Raw genomic sequence first — 22054 nt, 5'->3', positions numbered from 1 at the left:
AGCTTAACTCAGCATGTATTTTCTTCTTTTACAACACTTTTAAGTTTACCCTCCTTCTGTGGATTTTTTCTTTTTGCTTGAATATGATGCACAAATGCAGCTACTATAACATGAAGCTTTGGAGGAGGCTTGCTTGTTGTAGAGGCATTGTGACCAGCATCCTTTAGAGCTTTCGTAACAAGCTTTTGGGATTTCTGGAAGTGCATATTGCACAGTGCAGGAACAGTCGACGCTAGTGTTGGTTTTCCACAAAGTAATGGTCCTGCTGGAGCTCTGAAAGGGGTACAAAATGCAGAGTTAGGAGAGAAAGTTCTTAAATTATCATCATATGAATCACTATACAAAAATAAAAAGTATATGAAACCCAATCTGAGAATGATAATGTATCAATCTGACATCTAGTTACTCTTTTGTTACAACTACAGAAGTAGGACTGCTGCAACTCAATTACAGTTTCATCCTGGAACTCAATTTGTAAAGATGATCTCTAATTATGCTATAATACTCACAATCCTAACTCTCTTACAAATACACATTGACAGAGACAACTTCAAGCATCTGTGACAGTTATGTATCTCAACCAGGATAACACAACACATCAATCAAGGTTGTAAAACAAGGCAAATACCGAATCTATAAAATGTATAACTATTTCGGTGTCCAAAAACTAAAATTTCTCCCAATCCCTTAAAAAAAACCTTGAAACGGAGCTAAGTGACAATCCCAAATCCCTTCTGCAAACACGAATTAAAACAAGAAACCTCTCTCGGTTTGGCTCACTACTCCACACAATCTAATTCCCAATTTAAACTCATCATCACTCAAAATCTTAACGCAACTAAAACATGTAAAGAACATAACTTGAAGCCTATTTTATGAGAAATTACAAAACAAAAGAAAGGGGAAATCGAAACAAACCGTTTTATAACGTTAGTACAACCCGTGTAGAGCTTCTGCTTACTATCCTTGAGAATATGAAGCTGACAATACTTGGTAAGCGCCATAGCTTTAGCTTTGCAACCATACATACAACTCCCACAATTACTATTCGCATACTGACCAGTCTTACCACCATCATTGTTAGTACCATTGTCTCCACTACCTTCAACAGCATCACCACCATCTCCCTCTTGACCAAGCCTCCGTCTCTTATTCGATTGATTATGTTCCTCTTTGAACGGACTACTCCCATACTTCCACCAGTAATCCCTGTGTTGCCCCTTGAGATCCTCCATCAAAGCCCAATAATGGTCTCTGTAACACTTGGCGAGCTGCTTAAGGTTGTGCGATCGGCGTCGGAGAAGCTCCGGGCGGGTTAGGTGACTGGAGCGTGTGAAGATTTCATCCTCTTGAGACATCGCGATCGGTGAATCCGAAGTCGATGGTAAGACGTTTGTGTTAGGGTTAGGGTTCCGAATTTGGGGTTCTGATGAGGTGGAAGCCACGGCGGAGGAAGACGTTGGAGGCCTTGGTGGTTTCGAGGAGGAAGGGTTTTGCTGAACGTTCTTGGAAGCTGACGCCATCGCCGTCGTCGGGAAATGACGGCTCTTTAGAATCAATCGGAAAATGAAATTGTTAATTTTTAGAAATATATTAGTACTTAAATTTTCAAAAGCCCAGTAAATGTCCATTGGGCTGGATTAATCAACATATAAGCCCAAGTTTAATTAGATGTGAAACCTGAGTTTTCTGAATTAGGTCAATATAAATACTAAATCCGATAACGATCACGGTCTTGCTTCACCGATCCTCTTCGAGATAACTGCAACATTTAGGGTTTCAGAGATCGGCTGATCATCAAATCCACAAATATGGCGACTCAAATTAGCAAGAAGAGAAAGGTGAATTTTTTATTTCATTTTTTGCTTTCATAGATGGATTTGTCTCGCTCTGTGTGTAGTAGTATTGGAACTGATTTTGGTTGATGTGTTTGTAGTTTGTAGCTGATGGTGTATTCTACGCTGAATTGAATGAGGTTCTGACTAGAGAGCTTGCAGAGGATGGTTACTCTGGTGTTGAGGTTAGGGTTACTCCAATGAGGACTGAGATTATCATCAGAGCTACCCGTACTCAGAACGTTCTCGGTATGTTGTTGATTGATCTTTATTGCATTTCAATTTAGGGGACCTGTGTGAGTCTGTTTTGAGATCTGATATCATCGGGAAATGTTGTTTGGGTTTTAAAGGTGAGAAGGGGAGGAGAATTAGGGAATTGACATCACTTGTTCAGAAGAGATTCAAGTTTCCTCAAGACAGTGTTGAGCTTTATGCTGAAAAGGTTAACAACAGAGGTCTCTGTGCCATTGCTCAGGCTGAGTCTCTACGTTACAAACTTCTCGGTGGTCTTGCTGTTCGTAGGTACGACAATTTCTGCAATCTTTATGTCTTCTCTTGCGACTTGTATATGTTACTTTGTTTGATTAGAAACATCATCAGTTGAGGCTATTCATTTAGCTATTTGATTTTGCTAGCTTGTCTTATAAGCAGTTCTTTGTCTAGGTCCTGGCATATCTTGTTTCACTCTTGAACTTTTATCCCCAAGATGTTAATACTGCAATGGTTATTTACCTGTACAGGGCCTGTTATGGTGTTTTGAGATTTGTTATGGAGAGTGGAGCTAAGGGATGCGAGGTCATCGTGAGTGGAAAGCTCCGTGCTGCACGTGCTAAGTCGATGAAGTTTAAGGATGGTTACATGGTTTCATCTGGTCAACCAACTAAGGAATACATTGACTCTGCAGTGAGACATGTTTTGCTTAGACAGGTCAGTTTATTCCCCATGTTCTAAAGTGAATAAGTGATTCAGCAATGTGTCCAATCTAAGTCTGGTTAAACCGAATGTGCAGGGTGTGTTGGGAATCAAGGTTAAGGTTATGCTTGATTGGGACCCTAAGGGCATAAATGGACCAAAGACACCATTGCCTGATGTTGTGATCATTCATACTCCTAAAGAAGACGATGTCAACTTTGCCCCTCCTCAGGTTGCTGCCCCAGCTGCTCTTTTGCCAGAGCCACTCACAGCCGTAGATTACCCTGCGATGGTTGTGGTGGCCTAGTGAAGACTTTCTTTACTGTTACCCCATGGGATTTTGATCTTTTTGTTATAACTTTTATGCCTCTTTTGACAGTCACTAGTCGTATCTCTTATATTCTCGAAGCAGACAAGTTTTTTCTCATGTTGTTTCCAAACTTGTGTCAAGTTTTCTGGAGGTGGAAATGTTTTGAGTTCTATGATTATGTTAGTCTCAAATATGGTGTGTTATACAAGTAAAATCACAGGGTAAATTACTTTTATTTGCTCAAAACATTTATTCGAACATAACCAAAAAAACTCAGTATTTGGAGCTCTCGTTAAATAGTCGTATATGTTTTTACAAAAGGGTAAAGCTAGAACCTAAACGTACAACTAGGATTCAAAACTCTTCCTCCTTGTTTACCGTTGCAGCATTTGGGAAGCTTCGCTATAATCGTATCCAAACACACACTGCAATTTTTAACCGACAAGTCTTGTGTACACTGCATCATTCCATACAATTTCATCGTCCCTAGACTTTCCTCGGCGGTCGCATACAAGTAGTCTCTTGTATAGGGCTTTTGCTGTTTACGAATTGCTTTCTCCTTCAGCTTATAAAGGAGATCCCTCGTATTCTTGTTGAACAACTTTGTATTGCCGCCGCTCACATCTTTAGCATTGTGCAAATACAAATAGTGCTTGTAGTCGATCTTCTGATAGGTATAGATAGTAGAAATGTAGAGAAAAGAGAAAAGAGAAAACAGTTGTCGTACCATATGATTCTCCCTTTGTTGTTCCGACATTTCCTAAGAATCTGTCACATATTTTACGATTAGATATATATATATATCACAATCGAGAACTATTGCTCTTTGTACAACTAACTGAAGTGTGACAGGCTAATAGATTATATTGAAATGACGTTACCCCAGAGAAGGCGGTAGAGAGGCAAGAGCGGCACTCAGATTCGGAGGCATCGCCCCGACACTGAGCCTTGATGTAGAAGGTATTGGGACCCTCACCACCTACACCGTGGATGAAACCGTAGTCTAGATTATTGCTAATAGAATAGTCGAGGTGACGTTTGAGTTCGCTCTCATATGAACTCTCCTGCTTGTATGTCCCTTCACTTTTGATGCATATGTGTTGCAGATACGAATTGGTCTGGTTTAGGGACAAAACACTGTGGATAAAATGGAGTTGCAAGGCCACCACGGCCAAGATAGAGATTGATAAAGAGGAAGAAGACATATCTAGTGTTAGATATTTTTGATATTAGTTTGTAGAAAAAAAGGTCTCTAGTCTTTTAACTGACAAGAGAGAGGAGTTTATGGGTTGAGACTTGGTATTTACGGCGAGGGAAAAGGAGGACCTGAGGAAAAAGTCAAAGTTGAAAAAGCTTTGAAACTATTAAAAATTCAGTTTGTTCCAACCTTCAAAACATAGCTTCGTAGATTGCATCATCACAGCTGTTAGTTGATCAGATCTATACACTATAACTATACGCCTCCATGCCATCAAAATATACATTATAACGTGCCGACCTAATGTATAGGCCAGGGCAGCTTATTGTGATATACTCGATTAACATGCAGGCCAAGAAACTGAATTGAATTATAAATTTATGACTAAATTTGATTTTGTTGAATAAACACATCCTGTTGGAGATGATAAAGAATATGACAGAGAAGCAAAGAAGAGGACATGTATCGGGTTATGTTTTAAGCTCAGGCTGGCTGTCTGAAAGGACATGTATCGATTTCTTGATCGGAAGGTCGATAGACTACGTAGGTGCTATCAGTTGAAAAGGAGCCTGGATTGAAACATTTTGCTCCCCCGATTTTACAATCCTTTTGCTCACTCTTGTCACCTAATACTATCTGTTTCCAAACAACAACAACAATCAGCCTTTTCGTGCTACCAAACTAGGTGGAATATATACAATCTTTATGATAAGAAGGTTTTAAGAGAGTATACCGTGTGAGGAGTTGGATATAGTTGTAGACAGTGATCATAGTTCCAAATGATGGGTTGAACCAATAGAGGTAGAGGACATAGATGGCTCTGATGAATCAATGTGGAGACAAGCTGAACCAACAAAATTATACAAAGTTTTCAGATTATTCGAAGAAACTGTAAAATCAAAACTTCAAAAGTTGGAAACTAATGGAGACAAGAGATGTGTTTACGTGGTCAAAGGGGTCTGTAGTTTCTTCTGAGGAAGGCGTTATTAAGCTTGAACGGCTCATCCGGTACAGAAGGTCTTGCCGGAAGAACACAATCTCGTTGTTGTCGAACTTTACTCTGCATTTTACAAATACAAGATCATTGCTGCAGCTTCTATATATGTTCCTCATGATTCAGAAGACCAAGAGTAAAAACCGTAATGCTGAACAATAGAGAGTTCACACGCAGAATAGAAAACTTTACCTGCAAGGGTTGCTTGAAAATATCGCATTAGGAATAACTTCTCGAAGCTCTTCAGTTAAATACTCTGGTAAACCGCATCTTGGCAAGACTGTCGAAGGACCTGTCAGATATAATGAGTTTTTATTATTCATGTCTCCCTCATGGTGAACCCTGGCTTTATTCATGTATTTATATGGTGATTAAGATGGTACCTGCGTCATGGGGACCTGGAATGAATAAAAACCGACTGTTTGCTTTTAGCTTTGGATGGTTTCCAATCATTCTCCCAAGTTTACCAAACTGCTGCCTGAAAATGAAATGGATGCGTGTCCTAAAGAATATATAAGAACAGATGTTTTTTTTATGACAATTGAGGAGTTGTAGCTACAATGATCCCTTTACCTAAGACTTGAATAAGAACCAAACGATAAGTTGCATGGGCGAGAACAAAAGTTTCCCATGAAAACAAACAAAGAAGGCACTATCTCCACACTTTCAAAACGATCAAGAACCGTTTCCAGCTTCCCGAGAATCTTTCATTACAGACAACACATTTTGGCATTATCAATTAGTTCTCTTTAAGCATACAAGGAGGGAAAATATCACTATCCAACTCACCTCTTCGTCATCCAGCCATATGTCAGAAAATATGACAAATGTGTCATTCACCGCTTGTCTTTCTAGGTTGGCAAGTCTAATCTGTGATCAGAGGCAACAAAAACATATTTATTCTGCTCTGACTTACTTATGTAAGGTAATCGGACAGGAAATTTACAACTTTCTGAAATCCAGAAGAACAAATGAAGAAGACTCAGGGATTACCATCTCGTGTTTAGTTGGCCTGCCACATCCGAAAAAATCGTTGTCACGATGTATCCTCAGTGTTTTATCCCTGTCTTCTATAGGAGGAAATCCACATGCAATCACCTTTATCAAACACATGAGAAAAACAAAAAGACTTTAGAAGAGGTTTGTTACAGGGCATCATCATTCCACTGATAGGAACATACATTTGCATATTCCATTGAATCTATTCAAGTGTGTTTTTGGAGACTTGTATACGTGTTAATGGTCACAGTCTTACAGAGAAGACCATACAAATGACTTAGTTCTATAGTCATTACCCACCTATGACTAACATCTTTATATCGTAGCTCTTATATGAATGTGCACTTGCGCATATTATAGTTTACCTGAAAGATACCATTGTGCATTTCACCTTCTGCCAAAATGATAGTATTCTCAGTGAAAAATCCTGTTGTTATCTTGTACTGATTGTCAAAGAAAAAGTAGCCATAATGCAATTCTTTTGGGCCGCTATGCCTTTATAAGTCCAGATTTTGCAGATAAGGATATTGCTTTGGAGAAATCAATCTCTACAGAAGCTGAAAGGTCTTCAAGGTAGAAATGTCCATCTTCCAACTGTGATATCAATCCCATCACCCATTTCAAATGCTAGAGACTGGATTGAAGATATCTACAAGAAAGAACATGCAACAACAAACTCTTTTAATTCGCAAAATCACACACAAAAGCACATTTGACAAGAAACTAAGATAAAGTACCTCACGCTTCTTAAACTGGAGCATATCAGTATCAGATACTGGCCTAGAAAAAGAATCAGCGCGAGAAACTCTCTGAGACAGCAACCTGAATCGTTCCTTGTATATATCTGTTTTTGCAGAAGCCCCACCGTGAACAGGCAGATTAGTCTCATGCCTGAAATCAATTATACTTCAATACTCAGAGCAAATTTTTTATATATATAAGCCATATAAACAATGACATCGATCTCTACCAAAGCTAAGGCACTTGAGGGGACATTAATTTTAGTAGAAAAGGCTTACTCGATGAAACGCTTATTAACAACATCATATCGAAATTTAGGGACAAGAAACACGTTGTCGATGACCGCCAAGGAATAAGCAGAGTTGGTAGTTTCATCTGTTGCCGCTTCTTCAATCACGTTTCGAATTGTTTCCACATCGAGTGTAGATGAACCTGCAACGTCATTTTAAAAAATCGCAACCTGTATATATGAGCATCTCTTGTCTTCGAATACTCTCTATCTAGACATATATAGATAAAGAGGGAGATCAGGCGATACGCGATTCCTGCTGGAGGCGATTGAGAAGGAGTTTGATATCTTCATCTGGGAAGTCTTCAATCATATCTAGGGCATCGACTTTGAGGTGGTACCCTCTCAAACTGAGTTGCCTCTGTATATCTCTCCTCCTCCTCCTCGTACGCTCTCTCATTCTCTCGCAGCCTCTCTTTCTTATTTTATTTTGCTATCTTAACTTCTGAATCTCTGAAACCTTTTTAGTTTTCTTCTGAAAATTTCCAACTCGGCGGGAAAACGAATATCGTAAGAAATCTTTTGAATTTTTTCTAATATGTTATTTAAATGATTTAATTTACCACACAAAAACACTACAAACCAAACCAGGATTGGCAGATGTCTGGTCTTGATGGAAAGACGTCGGCTCCTTATCTGAAGACTGAAGTACTGTAGTTGGGAAGTGGGAGAATATAATTTTGAGCCTCTTAAATTTTTTAAATATTTTATTGTGTACTTTAAAAAAATAAGAACTCCTAAAAGAGTAATTAAAATTTTGCTCCTCCAATAGTGAAGCTGTAATTGGGGTTCTTATTTTTAAAATTTTGCACCACTAAATCAGATGGTTACCCAATCAGCAGGATTAACACCGTTCTCATTGAACAGCTTGTGGTTCTCTTCTTTGGTTCTGTCTTTTGTGATTACTGGGAGCAACACAGCTGTCTGATCTGGTAACTCTGTTGTATGCACATTAGAGAAAGATATGATGAGACATTCTGTGTCTCCGCAAAATACTACATATACTGTTGGATTTCAGTCAGTGAAGAAGAGTTTTTGCTGAGATCAAACCTGGTAACTTCTTGTCTATACAGAACACCACCAAATTCACAGTATACCTTCAGAAATCAACACAACCAACCAAGTCAATAAATATATCTACTGTATTCAGTGACATTTTGTTGTTTGGGTCAATTCTTGTGTAATGGCTGGTCTGATTCAGCTGTTAATCAGAACATATATCCAGAAAGAGAGCCAAATAATACAAAAATTTTACTGAGGAAACTGAGCTATATAGCTGATATATCTAAAGAGACAAACCGGAAGAAGAAAGAACCCAAGATCCTGAAGCGTTGGTCCTGGGCGATGAATAAAATGAACTCCTTTAGCAGCTAAACCATGAATGTACTGCACCATACGAAATAAGTAAAAACTCAGAGAGGTGAAATAAAAACATTGTTCAACTCAAAACGAAACCAAGACACATGATTCTGCTGAGAAAGCAAAAGGCACAAGGTTTTCACTCAAAAGTTACTATGTATAACAAACAGGATGATAAGTAGAAACTATTGAAACCAAAATCATAGAGTGAAACACCTACAAAGACCAAAACGCATCACCTATAAAGACAAAAACAGGATGATATCTAATAGCCACACTCTCAAACAATGGACAAGACTGATGGAAACAAACAATATATGCCTAAACTCATCTTCAATCATGGATAAATTAAACAGCGTACCTGCAGCAGCTTCTTGTCCAGCTAGTCATGGCCCATTGCAGGACATGCTCTTCTGCTTGTAATTTTGCTGATGTTGAAAGATCTGCAGGACACCAAACACAGAGAACAGTACTCTGACATCAGTCTTTGATATTTTGTTTAAAAAACATTTATCTGATTCATCCATTGTTTTTAGTAAAACTCAGTAACAAATGATCTGCAAAGCAACAAAAAAACAACCATGCGACATACTTGACAGCCTTACCAGCACAACTAAAACCAAGTTGCAGCCCAATTAAAACATATATCTATTTTTAAAGGTCAAGCATCTGTTGGGTGGCATAAAAAGCATAATTCAAGAAAAGCAGAGCAATAAAACAGAGAGAGGTAAGAGAATAAAACAGAGACTTTGATCACATTCTACAAACAGATTACCCTAATTACAATCATGCCTATGAACACAAATAGAAACAGATTTTGAAGAACCCTAATTTCTATACCCTTACTAAACGAGAATTCAGAGAATCAGAGAAAGGGAATTACTTGTATAATCGAGATTGGTTCATCAAAATCTGCCGGTTGGTGAATGTAGCGCTTCAATTTGGTGAATCAAAAGCTCCAATTGGAGATTGATTAATCAAAATCTCCGATTAGAGTTCGGTTAAGCAAAAGCTTCGATTGTCAGGGTTGAGAATATCGCGAGAGCGAGAGAAGAGGAAGAGGAAAACAAAAAAAAACTTGTTTTTTTATATAAAAGAATTAACCCAACGATATACTGACACGTATCCAACAAGAGGCAACTTTAAACTTACTAAATAAGAGCTTCTCCAACGGTGGATTTAGCAAAGGTTTTTATTACAGATTGTGATTAAAAATAAATCAGAACTAATAAAAAAGATAAGAGTTGCCTCTTATTTAACAAGCTTAAGAGTTGCCTCTTAACAAATACGTGTCAGCATATCTTTCACTTAGTTTTTAATATAAAAACAAATTTTTTTTTCCCCTTTCTCTTCCTCTTCCTCTTCCTCTTCTCTCTTTCTCGCGATACTCCCAACCCAAAACAAAGAGACTTTTTTTTTGACAAAATCAGAACCTGGCAATCGGAGGTTTTGATTAACCAATCGCTAATCGGAGGTTTTGACTAATCAATCAGAAATCAGAGATTTTGATTAACTAATCGGAACGACATATGGGAAAGCGTTGAGTCTTCTCCACCATGCATGATTGTAATTAGGGTAATCTGTTTGTAGAATGTGCTCAAAGTCTCTGTTTTATTCTCTTACCTCCTTCTGTTTTCTGTTTTATTGCTCTGTTTCTCTTTATTCGCATGAAAGAAAGATGACATTGTTTTTTTTTTTTTTTTTTGTTAACGTGGTGAGAGAACGAAACAGAAATTAGTGGAATTGATATCTTTACAATTCTATTAAAACTCTCTTAAAGTGTTGCAATATATAACTGTTAGAATTAACGAGAATGATTTGAAAGTTTAGAATGCTTGAAAATCTATCGTTTATGTCTTCAAAATTATTCAATCAAATGGTTTTAGAGGTGTTGGTAAGGCTGTGAAGTATGTTGCATTTGTAGTTGATATAGATTGTAATAGTGGCTTTTAAAAAGTGAACTAGGATATAACTTATCTGTTTTTGTTTCAGTTTTGGTTATGATCATCCTCTTGTAATCATTTATACGTCTATAAATGTCGAGAAAGCAAGTATCTTTGCTGTTTAATTAGTTGTTTTTGTTGCTTTGCAGATCACTTGTTACTGAGTTTTACTAAAAACAAAGGATGCTTTGTGTTTCAGGAGCTTAATCGATTCAGCTAGAGGCTTCTGCAAAAACGGAGCTAGCAGCAGATTCGTCCATAGTGATGGAGGAGCCGATTCCTCCTGGACTTGCTCATCACTTCATGACTTACATGGAGAAAGGCAAATTCCCTGACAAATACAGGTACTATACTAGTAGTATTAACTCTCATACTTAGTTGTGATTGTTCCATGAATCCTTGTGTTTAAGTCCCTTTTTATCCGTTTGTGTAGAATTAACCAAACAATGGAACGAGAATTGTTATGAGTTCTTGTTATGGGTGTATATTTCATATATCTCAACTCATTAAAAATGTGATCACTGATCCGTTTCTCTCAACCTCTCTTTTATATTGTTTCTTGTGATTAGTTTGGTAAGGGAGACCATGGTAGACTTGTGATCAGTTTGGTCGGGTCAACAAATGGCAAAAACTAGAGAATTCAAGCAGGTTAGTTTCCTTTTTTACTTAATTTTGTTTAATTCACTGCTTCCAACTACCAAATAACTAAACCGGTCTTGTCAGATTAGGTAAGCAGTAAGTCTTGTATTGATTGTGTTGTGTTCGTTGGTTGTTCAATGGTTGTGTTTATGGGGTGTGTTCAATGCTTTGTAGTTGAAGTGGAAATTTACTTTCTCATTGATTGCTACTAACACAAACCAAATCGTTTTTAACCAAACCCTCACATTGATTGCTACTAACACGACCCTTTAGCAATATCTTCCCTTCTACTTCTAACACGCACAGAAAAAAAAAACGATATGGATTCATATGGTTCCATGAATCCATATACTAACTCTCCTGGCTTCATGGATCTCCTACATAGTCAAGGAGAAACCCACAGTCTGGACTCCAATCCATACGACAATGTTTCACCAAGTATTGAGGTTGGTGCATCACAAGTCCCTATTGTTAGTAGCCAATACGCTGGTGCTTCAAGTCAAGGTGAAATGACACAACCCGAGCGTAGATCAAGAATTACATGGACCCCAGCAGATGATGTTCTGCTCATCAGTGCATGGCTTAACACAAGCAAGGATCCAGTAATTTCAAATCAGCAAAAGCGTGGAACCTTTTGGTCACGGATTGCAAAGTATTATGCAGTAAGTCTGAAGGCTGCAGGTCGACCACATAGAGCAGCAAGTCATTGTAAGCAGAGGTGGGGGAAGATAAATGATATAGTTTGCAAGTTTGTTGGATGCTATGAGGCTGCCACAAAGCAGAAATCAAGTGGACAAAATGAGGATGATGTTCTGAAGCTGGCATATGAAATCTACTTCAATGACCACAAGGTGAAGTTCACCTTGGAGCATGCTTGGCGAGAGCTTAGGTATGATCAGAAATGGTGTGCTTCTTCATCTACTAAACCCGCTGGAACCCCAAAAAGAAGAAAATGCCAAGATGGTTCTGCACAGTCCTCAAGCTCGATGCCACAAGACCATGGAGCCGATGAATGTATGACTCGACCCCCTGGTGTTAAGGCGTCGAAGGGAAAATCCAAAAAGAATGTTGAGTCGACCGTTGAGGGAGAAGGGAAGGCTTTCTTAGAGTTTCAGGTCAGCAAAGTTCAGAGGATGCTTGAGCTAAAGCAACAAGACTATGCTTTGAAAGAGAAGGATTTTGCTTTAAAAGAGAAGCATAGCAAGCATGTCATGCTTGAAAACCTTCTTACAAAAAAGGAACAACTTAGTGAAGCAGAAGTTGCTTTAAAAGACAAGCTTATTAATGACATGTTGTCAAGGAATTCAGTTTGAGAGTTTATGTTCTATGAGTTTGAATTTCACCATGTTTATGTAATATTTGAATGTTTCTTTTGTATGTCTTTGAATATGTTTTGTATGAGTAATGACATGTTTATGTTGTATGAGTAATGGCATGTTTGTTTCCCGTGACAAACCCTTCAAGATCAGTGTGAATTATTTGTTTTTTTGGCTATATGTAACTATGTTATCCCGTGAGAACGAGTTGTACTAGTTCTCCTTTTGTTATTTACTTAGACACACCACTACTTTTTACAAGTTTTGTTTTTTCCCTCCTTATACCACATACTTCAATCTCTTATTTCTTCTCCCCGTGACAATTGCAACGTTTATGGACCACAGATTTGCAACGTTTGTAGACCACAAAGTTTTCTATAAAACTGGCATAGTTTGGCACAACAAATTTCACAACCATTTTGCTTTTACAAATCAAACACATTCAATATTTTCTTTCACTTTTACAAATCAAACACTCTCCTAAAAATGGCATCATCTTCCCATGATCATATAGATGATACCATTGATGAATGCATTGATAATGTATGCGATCAAATTTACGATCAAGCGATGGAAAATATTTTAAGTTACAATGGTGGTCATCAAGAAGCAACGAAGCCAAAGAAAAAGCGAGCACATGTTGAAAGAAATCGTGAAGAAGGACACAACCGCTTGTGGAATGATTATTTTTGTGAAAATGCAACATACTCTCCACGAATATTTCGTCGTCGTTTTAGAATGAACAAGCCCTTGTTCATGCGCATTGTTGATCGACTCTCAAGTGAAATGTCATTCTTTCAACAAAGACGAGATGCTACTGGAAGGTTTGGTCTCTCTCCAATACAGAAGTGTACATCGGCAATTCGTATGATGGCATATGGAAGTGCAGCTGACGCGCAAGATGAATACATTCGCCTTGCTGAAACCACTGCGATTTCATGCTTGGAAAATTTTGTTCAAGGAATCATAAACTTTTTTGGAGATGAGTACCTAAGGAGACCCACACCAGCGGATCTTCAACGACTACTCGATATTGGAGAGATGCGCGGATTTCCCGGGATGATAGGAAGCATCGACTGTATGCATTGGGAGTGGAAGAATTGCCCAACCGCATGGAAAGGTCAATATACGCGTGGATCTGGAAAGCCAACCATCGTTTTAGAGGCTGTAGCGTCACAAGATCTCTGGATATGGCACGCGTTTTTTGGACCTCCAGGTACATTAAACGATATCAATGTTCTTGATCGCTCACCAGTTTTTGACGATATTTTACAAGGTTGTGCTCCTAAGGTGAATTATACTGTCAACGGGCACCGCTATAAATTGGCCTACTATCTCACCGATGGGATTTATCCAAAATGGGCTACTTTTATCCAATCTATTCCCCTTCCACAAACTCCAAAGGCATCCTTATTTGCTACATATCAAGAAGCTGTTCGTAAAGATGTTGAACGTGCTTTTGGAGTCTTGCAAGCTCGATTCCATATAGTAAAAAACCCGGCTCTCATCCATGATAAAGAAAAAGTTGGAAAGATAATGAGAGTGTGTATCATACTACACAATATGATAGTAGAAGATGAACGTGATGGGTACACGCAGTTTAATGTTGCAGAATTCGAACAAACACAATCAAACCGAACTTCACATGTGGACTACACACTTCCTACTGCGAGGCTTTCAAACATCACCGAGATGATGATCACGCGAAATGAAGTTCGTGATAAAAGAACAAATGAACGCTTGCATGATGATTTGATTGAACATATATGGCAAAAGTTTGACACAAATCAAGGTTACAATCAGGATTACAACTAATCTATTATCCCATTTATGATTTGTATTCCTATTTTTACTATGCTTTTATAATTTGTAAGTTTTAAAATTAATGTTTAAAAATTTATGAAATGCTATTATTTCTTATTTTTATACAATTTAAATTATTTAAACATTCAAAGTAATTATGTTTTACTTAAAATATTTTCATTTCATAAATAATATTTTTGACAAATATTTTTTTTCAAAATTAAGAACCCCAATAAGAACTTCACCATTGGAGGAGCAAAATTTTAATTACCCAATTACAAGTTCTTCCTTTCATAAAGTACAAAATCTATTCTTCAAAAATTTAAAAACCTCACAATAAGAACCTTACCGTTGGAGAAGCTCTAAGAGACAATTCTTATTTTTTTGATTTTATTCTGATTTTATTTTTAATCACAATTTGTAATAAGAACCTTGGTTAAATCTCCCGTTGCAGATGATGATTTTGATATGATGGTGAAAAATATCTCTTTTCGGGAAAGGACCAAGTTTTAAGTATAGAGAAGAAGCCTGGAATTATAAATGGCTTTACAAATGAAGAGTCACTATGATCGGTGTAGTTACTTACTCTCTAATGAGTTTATGTACAAAAAAAAAAAATGGAGTGTGACAAAGCTAGACAACATATGCTCTAAGTTTAAGGAGCTACAACATTTGTTACTCTTTCTTTAGTTTTTAGTCAGCTTTATTATTTATTCCGTCCAGTCGATTATTTCACAACGAGGAACAAAGATTTTTGACTGTTGTTCTTCAGCTTCTGTATCATTCACAACACCTCGACACCCTTGGAAGCCGCATGAACATGAAAGGCGCTCACCAATTGAAAAGAACCTGTAAATATTACAAGATCAGCGGCAGTAGGAAATATGATTATACAATATCTCAGATGATTTGAAGGGCGACAAAAATGAAACCTATAGTCATAGGTCAGCTCTTCCCACTTAGGGATATCCCTCTTTGCGAAAATGATAATGTGCTCCTCTCCATTAACCGTAATGACTCTTGAATAGCAATTGGGCTGCATAAGAGTAAAGCAATAAATGCTTAGTTCTTTTGTTTGCAGATGCTAACCAAATCGAATACAAGCAACTAAGTTTAACGGATCATAGTCATACCACACAGGAATGATTAATCAGGTGGGCGATGCTTCCTGCCCTTGTAGCATCTATGACTCGCTTATCATCAATTCTAAACATGTAAGTCCCTGCACCCTATATCACATAAGAAATTTTTGTTTTTTCTCAGATATTGATTAACTCATCGGCATCCAAGATTTACACTACTAAGGGAATGCTATGTGAAAATATTGCTCGAATAAGAAGATAACATTTAGATGGTGAATAAAGGTACAAGTTAATCCGACTAATTGTTCCATTACTGTCTATTTAATCTTCCATCTAGCACCAAACTGTGAAAATTAGTAAAGTCAAAAATACGTACCACCATTGAATTGTAGATAAGACGTTCTCTTTTGTCAGCTATAGACGGTCTAACAAGTTCTCCCGTGTATTCAATCATCTGCACAGAACTCATACAAAGTTTTCATGAGTGACACTTTCCAAAGATGATATGTCCAGTTCTAGTTTAGTATGCTCACCATATCTCCTGCCCTGTGCGGAAGCTTTGCAAATATGCCAAAACCATGAATTCCTGATTTCCCTGAAAATAGAAGGGGGAAAAAAATTAGGAGAAAAAGAAGAATTTCAAAGGAACTTAACTATCTTTCAAGATTTACTGATAATTATAGAAGAATCAATGCTTACCAAATGCTAATCTCTTTCTGTATGTTTCCTTCATGTATCTATATTTCTCGGCCATAGAAAGAATGTTGCTTGGAGTACTCATCTGTGACACCTTGGATCCGTGAAAGCATTCAGAAGTTGAAAAATCAAGTCTAGAGTAACCACCAATAACATATGGCTTATTCTCAACAAACAGTCGCTTTGAAGAAGCCGCAGCAAGAGCTTCAGGTTCCTTCCGCCCCCTTCTGGCAAAACAATTATACGGCTCTGCAACAGTACACGGAAATTATGTCAAAATTCTCATCCAGACTGACTTATTAATTGCAAACACGAATAAAAGTAGAAGCATGAAAGTGAACAAAACACACATAGGCCATATGCGAGATAAAAATGAGGAAAAATAATCCTATCCGAAAGTGTGGTGTGAATTTAAAATATAATCCTAGCATACCAGTCCGAGCACAGCCAGATGGATTAGGTGGTGGGAGATACTCGGAAGTTTTATGAGTAACGGATTTGATCCTGTCTTCTGATCCTAGGCAGGCAGTTGATGTTTGTCGATGCCTTTTGCAGAATGAAAGCATGCGAATACACTGATCTGCTTCTTCATCCTCCACTGATAGAAGAAAAAGTCTATCCTCATTCTCAAGCTACATGGACAGTCAGAAAAGCCATAATCAGTTGAAAACATCTGTTCTGTAGATTTGCTGTGTTTAAATACATGAATGTAAGTATGAATGCAAAATTTTCTGTCTGTAAGATATGGAAAGTACCTCAACACAGAGACCAGCAGCTCGCGCGCAGAGTGGATGATATGCCACACGACAAGAAATGTTCGAACACTGAAAATGTAGTCATTTAAAATAATACATATTAACCCTTGGTTGCATTTGACTGTAAAAATGGCATGCACAGTCGTTTAAATGATCTATGTCGTGACCAGATTCCATTATTCAGAACATACACGAGATAAATGGCAAACATAACTGTAACTTCAGCAAATAAATTGATGTTCTGTAAAAGGGTTTACAAAAATTATCAGAAATTATTTACTAAAAGCCAGTTATACTGGCAGCATTTTTGTCAGGAAATTTCAACTAGATTACTAATGTATGTGAATACAACAGAATGCATAAGAATGATTCATTTTTCTCTTAACATAGAACGAATTCTTACTTGGATACAAGCTCCATAAGATACCCCACAGATAGTGCACATTAATTTCCAGCGATCCTAATTTTACAAGTTAGGAAAAAGAGAAGAGGGATAAGAGTTTGGAAAAGGCCATAGTACCAAGGTAAAGAAGCTGAAAGAAAATGAGTACATACTTTACTGACTTTATTTACCCCATCAATCGGTTCCATCTTCTTGACATCAGATAAACATGTTTCTGAATAAAATAACAAGTGTTAATTTGTAAGAAGGAAAGTAATATGGCATCCTATTCTCCAGTAGAAAGCAGACTTATACAAAACAGCAAATCATTAAGATTGAACCTGGGATCCATATAGCACAAGCCAGATGAGCCCAGCGCCCATCAGTTGTCGGCTTCATAGCACCCCCTAAAAGAAGTTTCAATTATTCACTAACGAAAGCACATAAAGACTCCATAAACCAAATGGTACGGTAAAATTACCTACTACAGGACAAAGACAACACCGTGGAGGTATTTCAGGAGCGTCAGGACGACATAAGTTGCATAACCACAAAGCACCATCACCGGGTTCTAGCTCTTCATAACAATTAGCATGGACCTAGTATTGGACCAGAAATTTCAAATTTGATTCATACCCAAGAGAATAAGGCACTATAGAGTATACATCTAAGAGATATATAATAGCTGAAAAAGCTCAGAGCATGAACAATACCATCATTCTACATTTATCACATTGCAGGAACAAATTGTTCTCATACTCCTGCAGACAAAAAAATATATATATCAGAACTTATTAAAGAGCAAAAATTTGAATTCTCATGAGAAACAAAATAAAAAAGAAAAATGCACCCTTTACCTCATCCATGTGGCAGACATTGCACTTATCGAGATCTTTCCAATCAACACGGACAGGTCGGTAACCAGTAGGCTGATTTTGATGCTTTCCCAAACTATATTTGCACATGGAAACATTGGCCGATGGTCTGGATTTTGATAAATCCTGCTAGGCAATAGTTTATTAGGGCACATATTAAGTGTAGTCACTAGAAGCTAACCAATAATGCAATGGTATAAAACCGGGAGCATTCACCAAGCAGTACAAAGAGAATTAACCATAAAAGTTTGCAAAATCTAGCAACCATCTTGATAGGTATCTGCCACATGAAATAATAAAAAGTGATATGTTCTACAAAACTAGTTTCGCTATAAAGACTCCAGCACAAAACTTTACTCTTTAGTTTCACTAAAAACACAAAATGTCTTATAATCAATAGACCAAATGCACATATTTCATCCTTAGAAACTCTCTGTAATTACTTGTGAAGCTGGCTTCAATTAAGAAGTGTAAATTTAATTCACACAGTTTTCTTACGGGAGAGAAAGCAACTGTAACATTTAAAGAAAAGAAGCCATAGTCACTAGACAGAAATGATTATTTCGTATGTGAGGTAAGTGTCGTCTCATTGATGAATATGTGATTCTAATATGCTTTTGGACCCGGAAATAGCGAATGAGGTTACCCACAAACCAATTTTAGTACACAAGCTTGATGGTCTTATAAGAAAACTTGGTTTCGTGCATCAAACAATCATATTGAACATAACTGAGTCCTGAATATACGTTTTGGAGACAAAACAAAAGTCAGGGTACCACAAAATGTTCAGTGTCCAGACAATTAGATGATTATTCTGAGACCGAAATGCAATGGCAAGCATATTATCATGAAAACACATGGATACCACTACAATAATTTTACATGCAACGACAAGATACCTGTAAATGTTTAATGACTTCCGGGTTGGAGAGACCAAACATGTCTGTACCAGATCCATTTAGTTCCTCACCCAAAATATTAGGACTGTCAGTAGTATTCTGGACCTTTTTTATCCTGTTATATATTTTGTTCCAGCAGGCCGATGGAGTAGGCCCTTTGAACTACGAAAAAATTAGTTACCGATGTTAGCCAGAGATAGAGTTTTGACCTGAAAACTTTAATCAAAACAGCTGCTAATAGATATGTTTAACTCACCTGCTCTCCACTATCTGCAGTTACTCTAAAAAGAGGGCGAGTCTTTGACTCGGCATCTCTGAGCACTTCCATCTTGTACAAGGCAGATGAACTATGATCTGCTAATAACCAAAAGCAACAACTCATTGATGAACTAATCTCAATAAATTAAATATGGAAAAATACCTGATTTATAAGGAAAAGCCAAAAATTGATTAAACAAATAACCTTTTAGTGATGTGAACTTTCTCATCGCAGTATACCCTTCAGGCCAAATATGACTCTCATCCTTGAAAAACTGAGAGTCTGTCACAACCTTTCCTGTAAGACAAGTCATATGCCTATAGATTATCAATGGAGTTCATTCCTATAGCCAACTTAAAATAATGAACCATAGAATGACAGATTATACACCATACTTATAAGTTTCAAGCCTTACCAAGATTTATTATTCGCAGATCCCCTATTGTATACTGGATATCTACTTGTTCTGTTGGTCTCAACCACACTTCTCCATCATTAAGAAGATCACCACCCGAGTTTCCCTCTTCTGTACTATCAGTCATATTGGAATCAGCTCCCATTTGAAGTTGACTCATCCTTTCTGGAAGCCTGTGTTCCTTCAGATACCTGGGTGAGGCAAAATAACAGATATTTGAGGACAAGCAACATTCAGGTTTCAAGAAAGATCGGGAAGAAATGATTGGTCTAATTGTTAATGCAACATGTACTGGAAAGTCAGAAAAGCAGAATGCCAAAGATAAGCGAGAGGGACTTACATTTTTGCTTCCTGCATGCCTTCTTCAAACCGAGGTTGTTTGCACTTCAGGTGAGATGACGAAAGAAGCCCTTTGATAAATGAGATTGCTTGCTTTACTTTTATTCTATAAAACCAAATGATGTTAACTTCAGCTTGATGATGTGTAACATTGATCTCAACATCTCAGTAGCTACATGAGATATTTAAATATTTAGAAAGCACTGACTAACCTAGCAAAATCATGAGTACCAAAAAATTGGACCAAGAGTGATCCTCCTCCAGATACCTTGCTGTTTAGACCTTTCCGCTCTCCGATAACGGATTCGTCTACAATAACTGCTGGCCACATAGCATGACCTGTCCGAATAGGAAAGCAAATGCAGTTCTATGGAAGTCAGTAGGTAGTTTGCTATGTCTATATGCTTTGTTAGCATAAAGAGGGGTTATAAAATGGAGGAAATCAGTTTAGTACAAACCAGCAAGTTTTGCCCATACAATGTCTCCAGGCTCAAAATCTTGACATCCATCCAAAGTAGCTGCCAATACAACCATCTCATCGTAATCACGGCCACCAACAGTCACATTACTAGTACAAAACTTCAGATGTAACAGCTCCATCTCTTCACGAGAAATTAAAAATTTGATCATTTCACGATCAAGAACTATATGCTCATCATATCCATCCCCATATTTAACCTAAAGAAGCATTTGACCACTGTTAGAGGAACAAGGTTTTTACATATTACATAGCTCACAAAACTACCCAACTCAGAACTCAAGTAGAGTAGAAAACTACTTACAGTGTGACGCTTTTTCTCTGCACTGTATCCAGCAATAGAACCTTCATACCAAAGAGCATCCAGCGGCCAAAAAACCTACGGATTAAACGACAATCAACTGTTATGATGTCCCCTTCACAAAATAGTGGAATGCAATAACTTTTAAAGTGGACAAGACAATTGTCTAGTTAAAACACTTGCCTTGCATTGCAACCCTATGAAACTTGTAGGATCAACACCATCATAACTCAACCTGCCACATCAAAACTCCATCAAACACGACCAAGAAAACAAGTAGTCTGTCTACTAACAATAAAAGGTCAACAGATTCAAAGTCTGAACTAAGAAAATCATCAGTGCAAAAACAACAGCACGTCCATGCTTTCAACAATGAAAGAGATGATAGATAGACCCTAACCTGACCCATTTCTTAGCCGAACGCGCCTTGTCCAGATCCTTGATAGAAGTGCCCTTCCTTTGGAATGATCCATTTTGCTTATCTCCACTATTCTTACACCTTCTTAAACCAATTGAATCCACACTCAATTTCCCCAACTCGCAGTTACCAATCTTCCTTTTCTTCTTCTCTTCAGTTTCATCAAGCTCCACGCTTTCAGTCTTCACATCCACCGCCTGGTCTAGTAAACGATCCCTCCGCGGTCTCTTACGGCGGCGATAGTAGACACGAACAATCTCAGGACGCTGAATCCGCAACTTGTCATCATCCGAACGACAACAATCGGCACTAGCACTCACACCGCTACTTTCAACATCAAATTGCTCAATCATCGGAAGCTTCTGGGCCTTAACCTTCTTAGACATCAGACTGTGGGAACCAACCGCATTAACACAGCACAATGCCGACGAGGTAACAGAGTACATATTCTCAATAGAATCGTAGCGAATTGGAGCTTCCACGAGCGCGTGAACATCAGTTTCGATCTGGGTATCATTCGATACACACGCCATGGAGATTAATTCGGAGAGGGCTTCGTAAAGGAGACACCTTTTGCTCACTCTCTATCTCTCTCCTTCCTTCGATAAACCCCCAAAAAAAATTTGTTAGGGTTTTCGTGGATGAGAGAAATTAGGGTTTAGAAAGCAGAAGAATCAGAGGAAAAGGGGGAAGAAGAAAAAAAAAGAGAGAGAGATCCTTTGGAGGGAGAAGCTAAAAGGCTTTTTTTATCGTTTCCCGCCGGGTTTATTAAAGATGATGACTTTTAACTTTATTTTCCAGATCTAAATCTATTGTC

The 22054-nt window shown here is 37.8% G+C and overlaps 5 protein-coding genes, 1 long non-coding RNA gene and 2 pseudogenes across 7 annotated transcripts in view; 3 read left to right on the top strand and 5 right to left on the bottom strand.

Annotated features, from left to right (window-relative positions):
• Positions 1-1561, bottom strand: part of LOC104749711 (INO80 complex subunit D-like) — a 5288-nt gene extending 3727 nt beyond the window's left edge. The window contains exons 1-2 of the mRNA XM_010471390.2: positions 919-1561; positions 16-273 (exon numbers count right to left, since the gene is read on the bottom strand). Of these exons, the coding sequence (XP_010469692.1) occupies positions 16-273; positions 919-1523 (863 nt within the window). The 5' untranslated portion in view covers positions 1524-1561. The remainder of the gene's footprint in view (positions 1-15; positions 274-918) is intronic.
• On the top strand, positions 1723-3232 carry LOC104749708 (40S ribosomal protein S3-2-like). Its single transcript, XM_010471389.2, has 5 exons — positions 1723-1841; positions 1937-2084; positions 2186-2357; positions 2576-2762; positions 2845-3232. The coding sequence occupies exons 1-5, from the start codon at positions 1812-1814 to the stop codon at positions 3052-3054; spliced, it is 747 nt and encodes a 248-aa protein (XP_010469691.1). The 5' UTR covers positions 1723-1811; the 3' UTR covers positions 3055-3232.
• Positions 3076-4262, bottom strand: LOC104749710 (annotated as a pseudogene).
• On the bottom strand, positions 4613-8004 carry LOC104749707 (annotated as a pseudogene).
• LOC109125136 lies at positions 8014-9741 on the bottom strand. Its single transcript, XR_002035920.1, has 5 exons — positions 9521-9741; positions 8999-9080; positions 8578-8664; positions 8329-8375; positions 8014-8216 (listed from the first exon to the last, which is right to left on the bottom strand). It is a non-coding gene; the product is annotated as an uncharacterized LOC109125136 (long non-coding RNA).
• Positions 9981-12702, top strand: LOC104753354 (glutathione S-transferase T3-like). Its single transcript, XM_010475617.2, has 3 exons — positions 9981-10212; positions 10780-10924; positions 11150-12702. Exon 3 carries the CDS (start codon positions 11540-11542, stop codon positions 12530-12532), a length of 993 nt encoding a protein of 330 aa, XP_010473919.1. The 5' UTR covers positions 9981-10212; positions 10780-10924; positions 11150-11539; the 3' UTR covers positions 12533-12702.
• Positions 12982-14422, top strand: LOC104753352 (putative nuclease HARBI1). Its single transcript, XM_019238146.1, has one exon. It carries the CDS (start codon positions 13022-13024, stop codon positions 14348-14350), a length of 1329 nt encoding a protein of 442 aa, XP_019093691.1. The 5' UTR covers positions 12982-13021; the 3' UTR covers positions 14351-14422.
• Positions 14851-22020, bottom strand: LOC104749706 (histone-lysine N-methyltransferase ATX1-like). 2 transcript variants are annotated; one of them, XM_010471387.2, is made up of 24 exons: positions 21220-22020; positions 21003-21054; positions 20823-20897; positions 20499-20718; positions 20253-20379; positions 20042-20146; positions 19702-19892; positions 19491-19583; positions 19284-19384; positions 19028-19189; positions 18111-18254; positions 17967-18014; positions 17735-17852; positions 17595-17660; positions 17427-17488; positions 17275-17331; positions 16872-16940; positions 16550-16748; positions 16120-16365; positions 15954-16015; positions 15797-15874; positions 15472-15567; positions 15271-15374; positions 14851-15187 (listed from the first exon to the last, which is right to left on the bottom strand). In XM_010471387.2, the coding sequence occupies exons 1-24, from the start codon at positions 21768-21770 to the stop codon at positions 15049-15051; spliced, it is 3165 nt and encodes a 1054-aa protein (XP_010469689.1). In that variant the 5' UTR covers positions 21771-22020; the 3' UTR covers positions 14851-15048. The 2 variants fall into 2 exon arrangements, with proteins under 2 accessions (XP_010469689.1, XP_010469690.1); XM_010471388.2 differs by having other exon boundaries at positions 19284-19381.

Source organism: Camelina sativa, chromosome 16 (genome assembly GCF_000633955.1).
Source record: "Camelina sativa cultivar DH55 chromosome 16, Cs, whole genome shotgun sequence".
Taxonomy (NCBI): Eukaryota; Viridiplantae; Streptophyta; class Magnoliopsida; order Brassicales; family Brassicaceae; genus Camelina; species Camelina sativa.
This window is presented reverse-complemented; position numbering and strand designations above follow the sequence as displayed.

Bases quoted from the DNA above. Each gene is read 5' to 3' on its own strand.
- LOC104753352 (XM_019238146.1), top strand. From the start codon at position 13,022: ATGGCATCATCTTCCCATGATCATATAGATGATACCATTGATGAATGC.
- LOC104749706 (XM_010471387.2), bottom strand. From the start codon at position 21,770: ATGGCGTGTGTATCGAATGATACCCAGATCGAAACTGATGTTCACGCG. The intron at 17,661-17,734 runs GTAATTTTACCG...AACTTCTTTTAG, and splicing joins TTGTCTTTGTCCTGTAGTAG to GGGGTGCTATGAAGCCGACA. The intron at 17,332-17,426 runs GTATGTACTCAT...TTGTAAAATTAG, and splicing joins GGGTAAATAAAGTCAGTAAA to GATCGCTGGAAATTAATGTG.
- LOC104753354 (XM_010475617.2), top strand. From the start codon at position 11,540: ATGGATTCATATGGTTCCATGAATCCATATACTAACTCTCCTGGCTTC.
- LOC104749708 (XM_010471389.2), top strand. From the start codon at position 1,812: ATGGCGACTCAAATTAGCAAGAAGAGAAAG. The intron at 1,842-1,936 runs GTGAATTTTTTA...ATGTGTTTGTAG, and splicing joins AAATTAGCAAGAAGAGAAAG to TTTGTAGCTGATGGTGTATT. The intron at 2,085-2,185 runs GTATGTTGTTGA...TGGGTTTTAAAG, and splicing joins CCGTACTCAGAACGTTCTCG to GTGAGAAGGGGAGGAGAATT.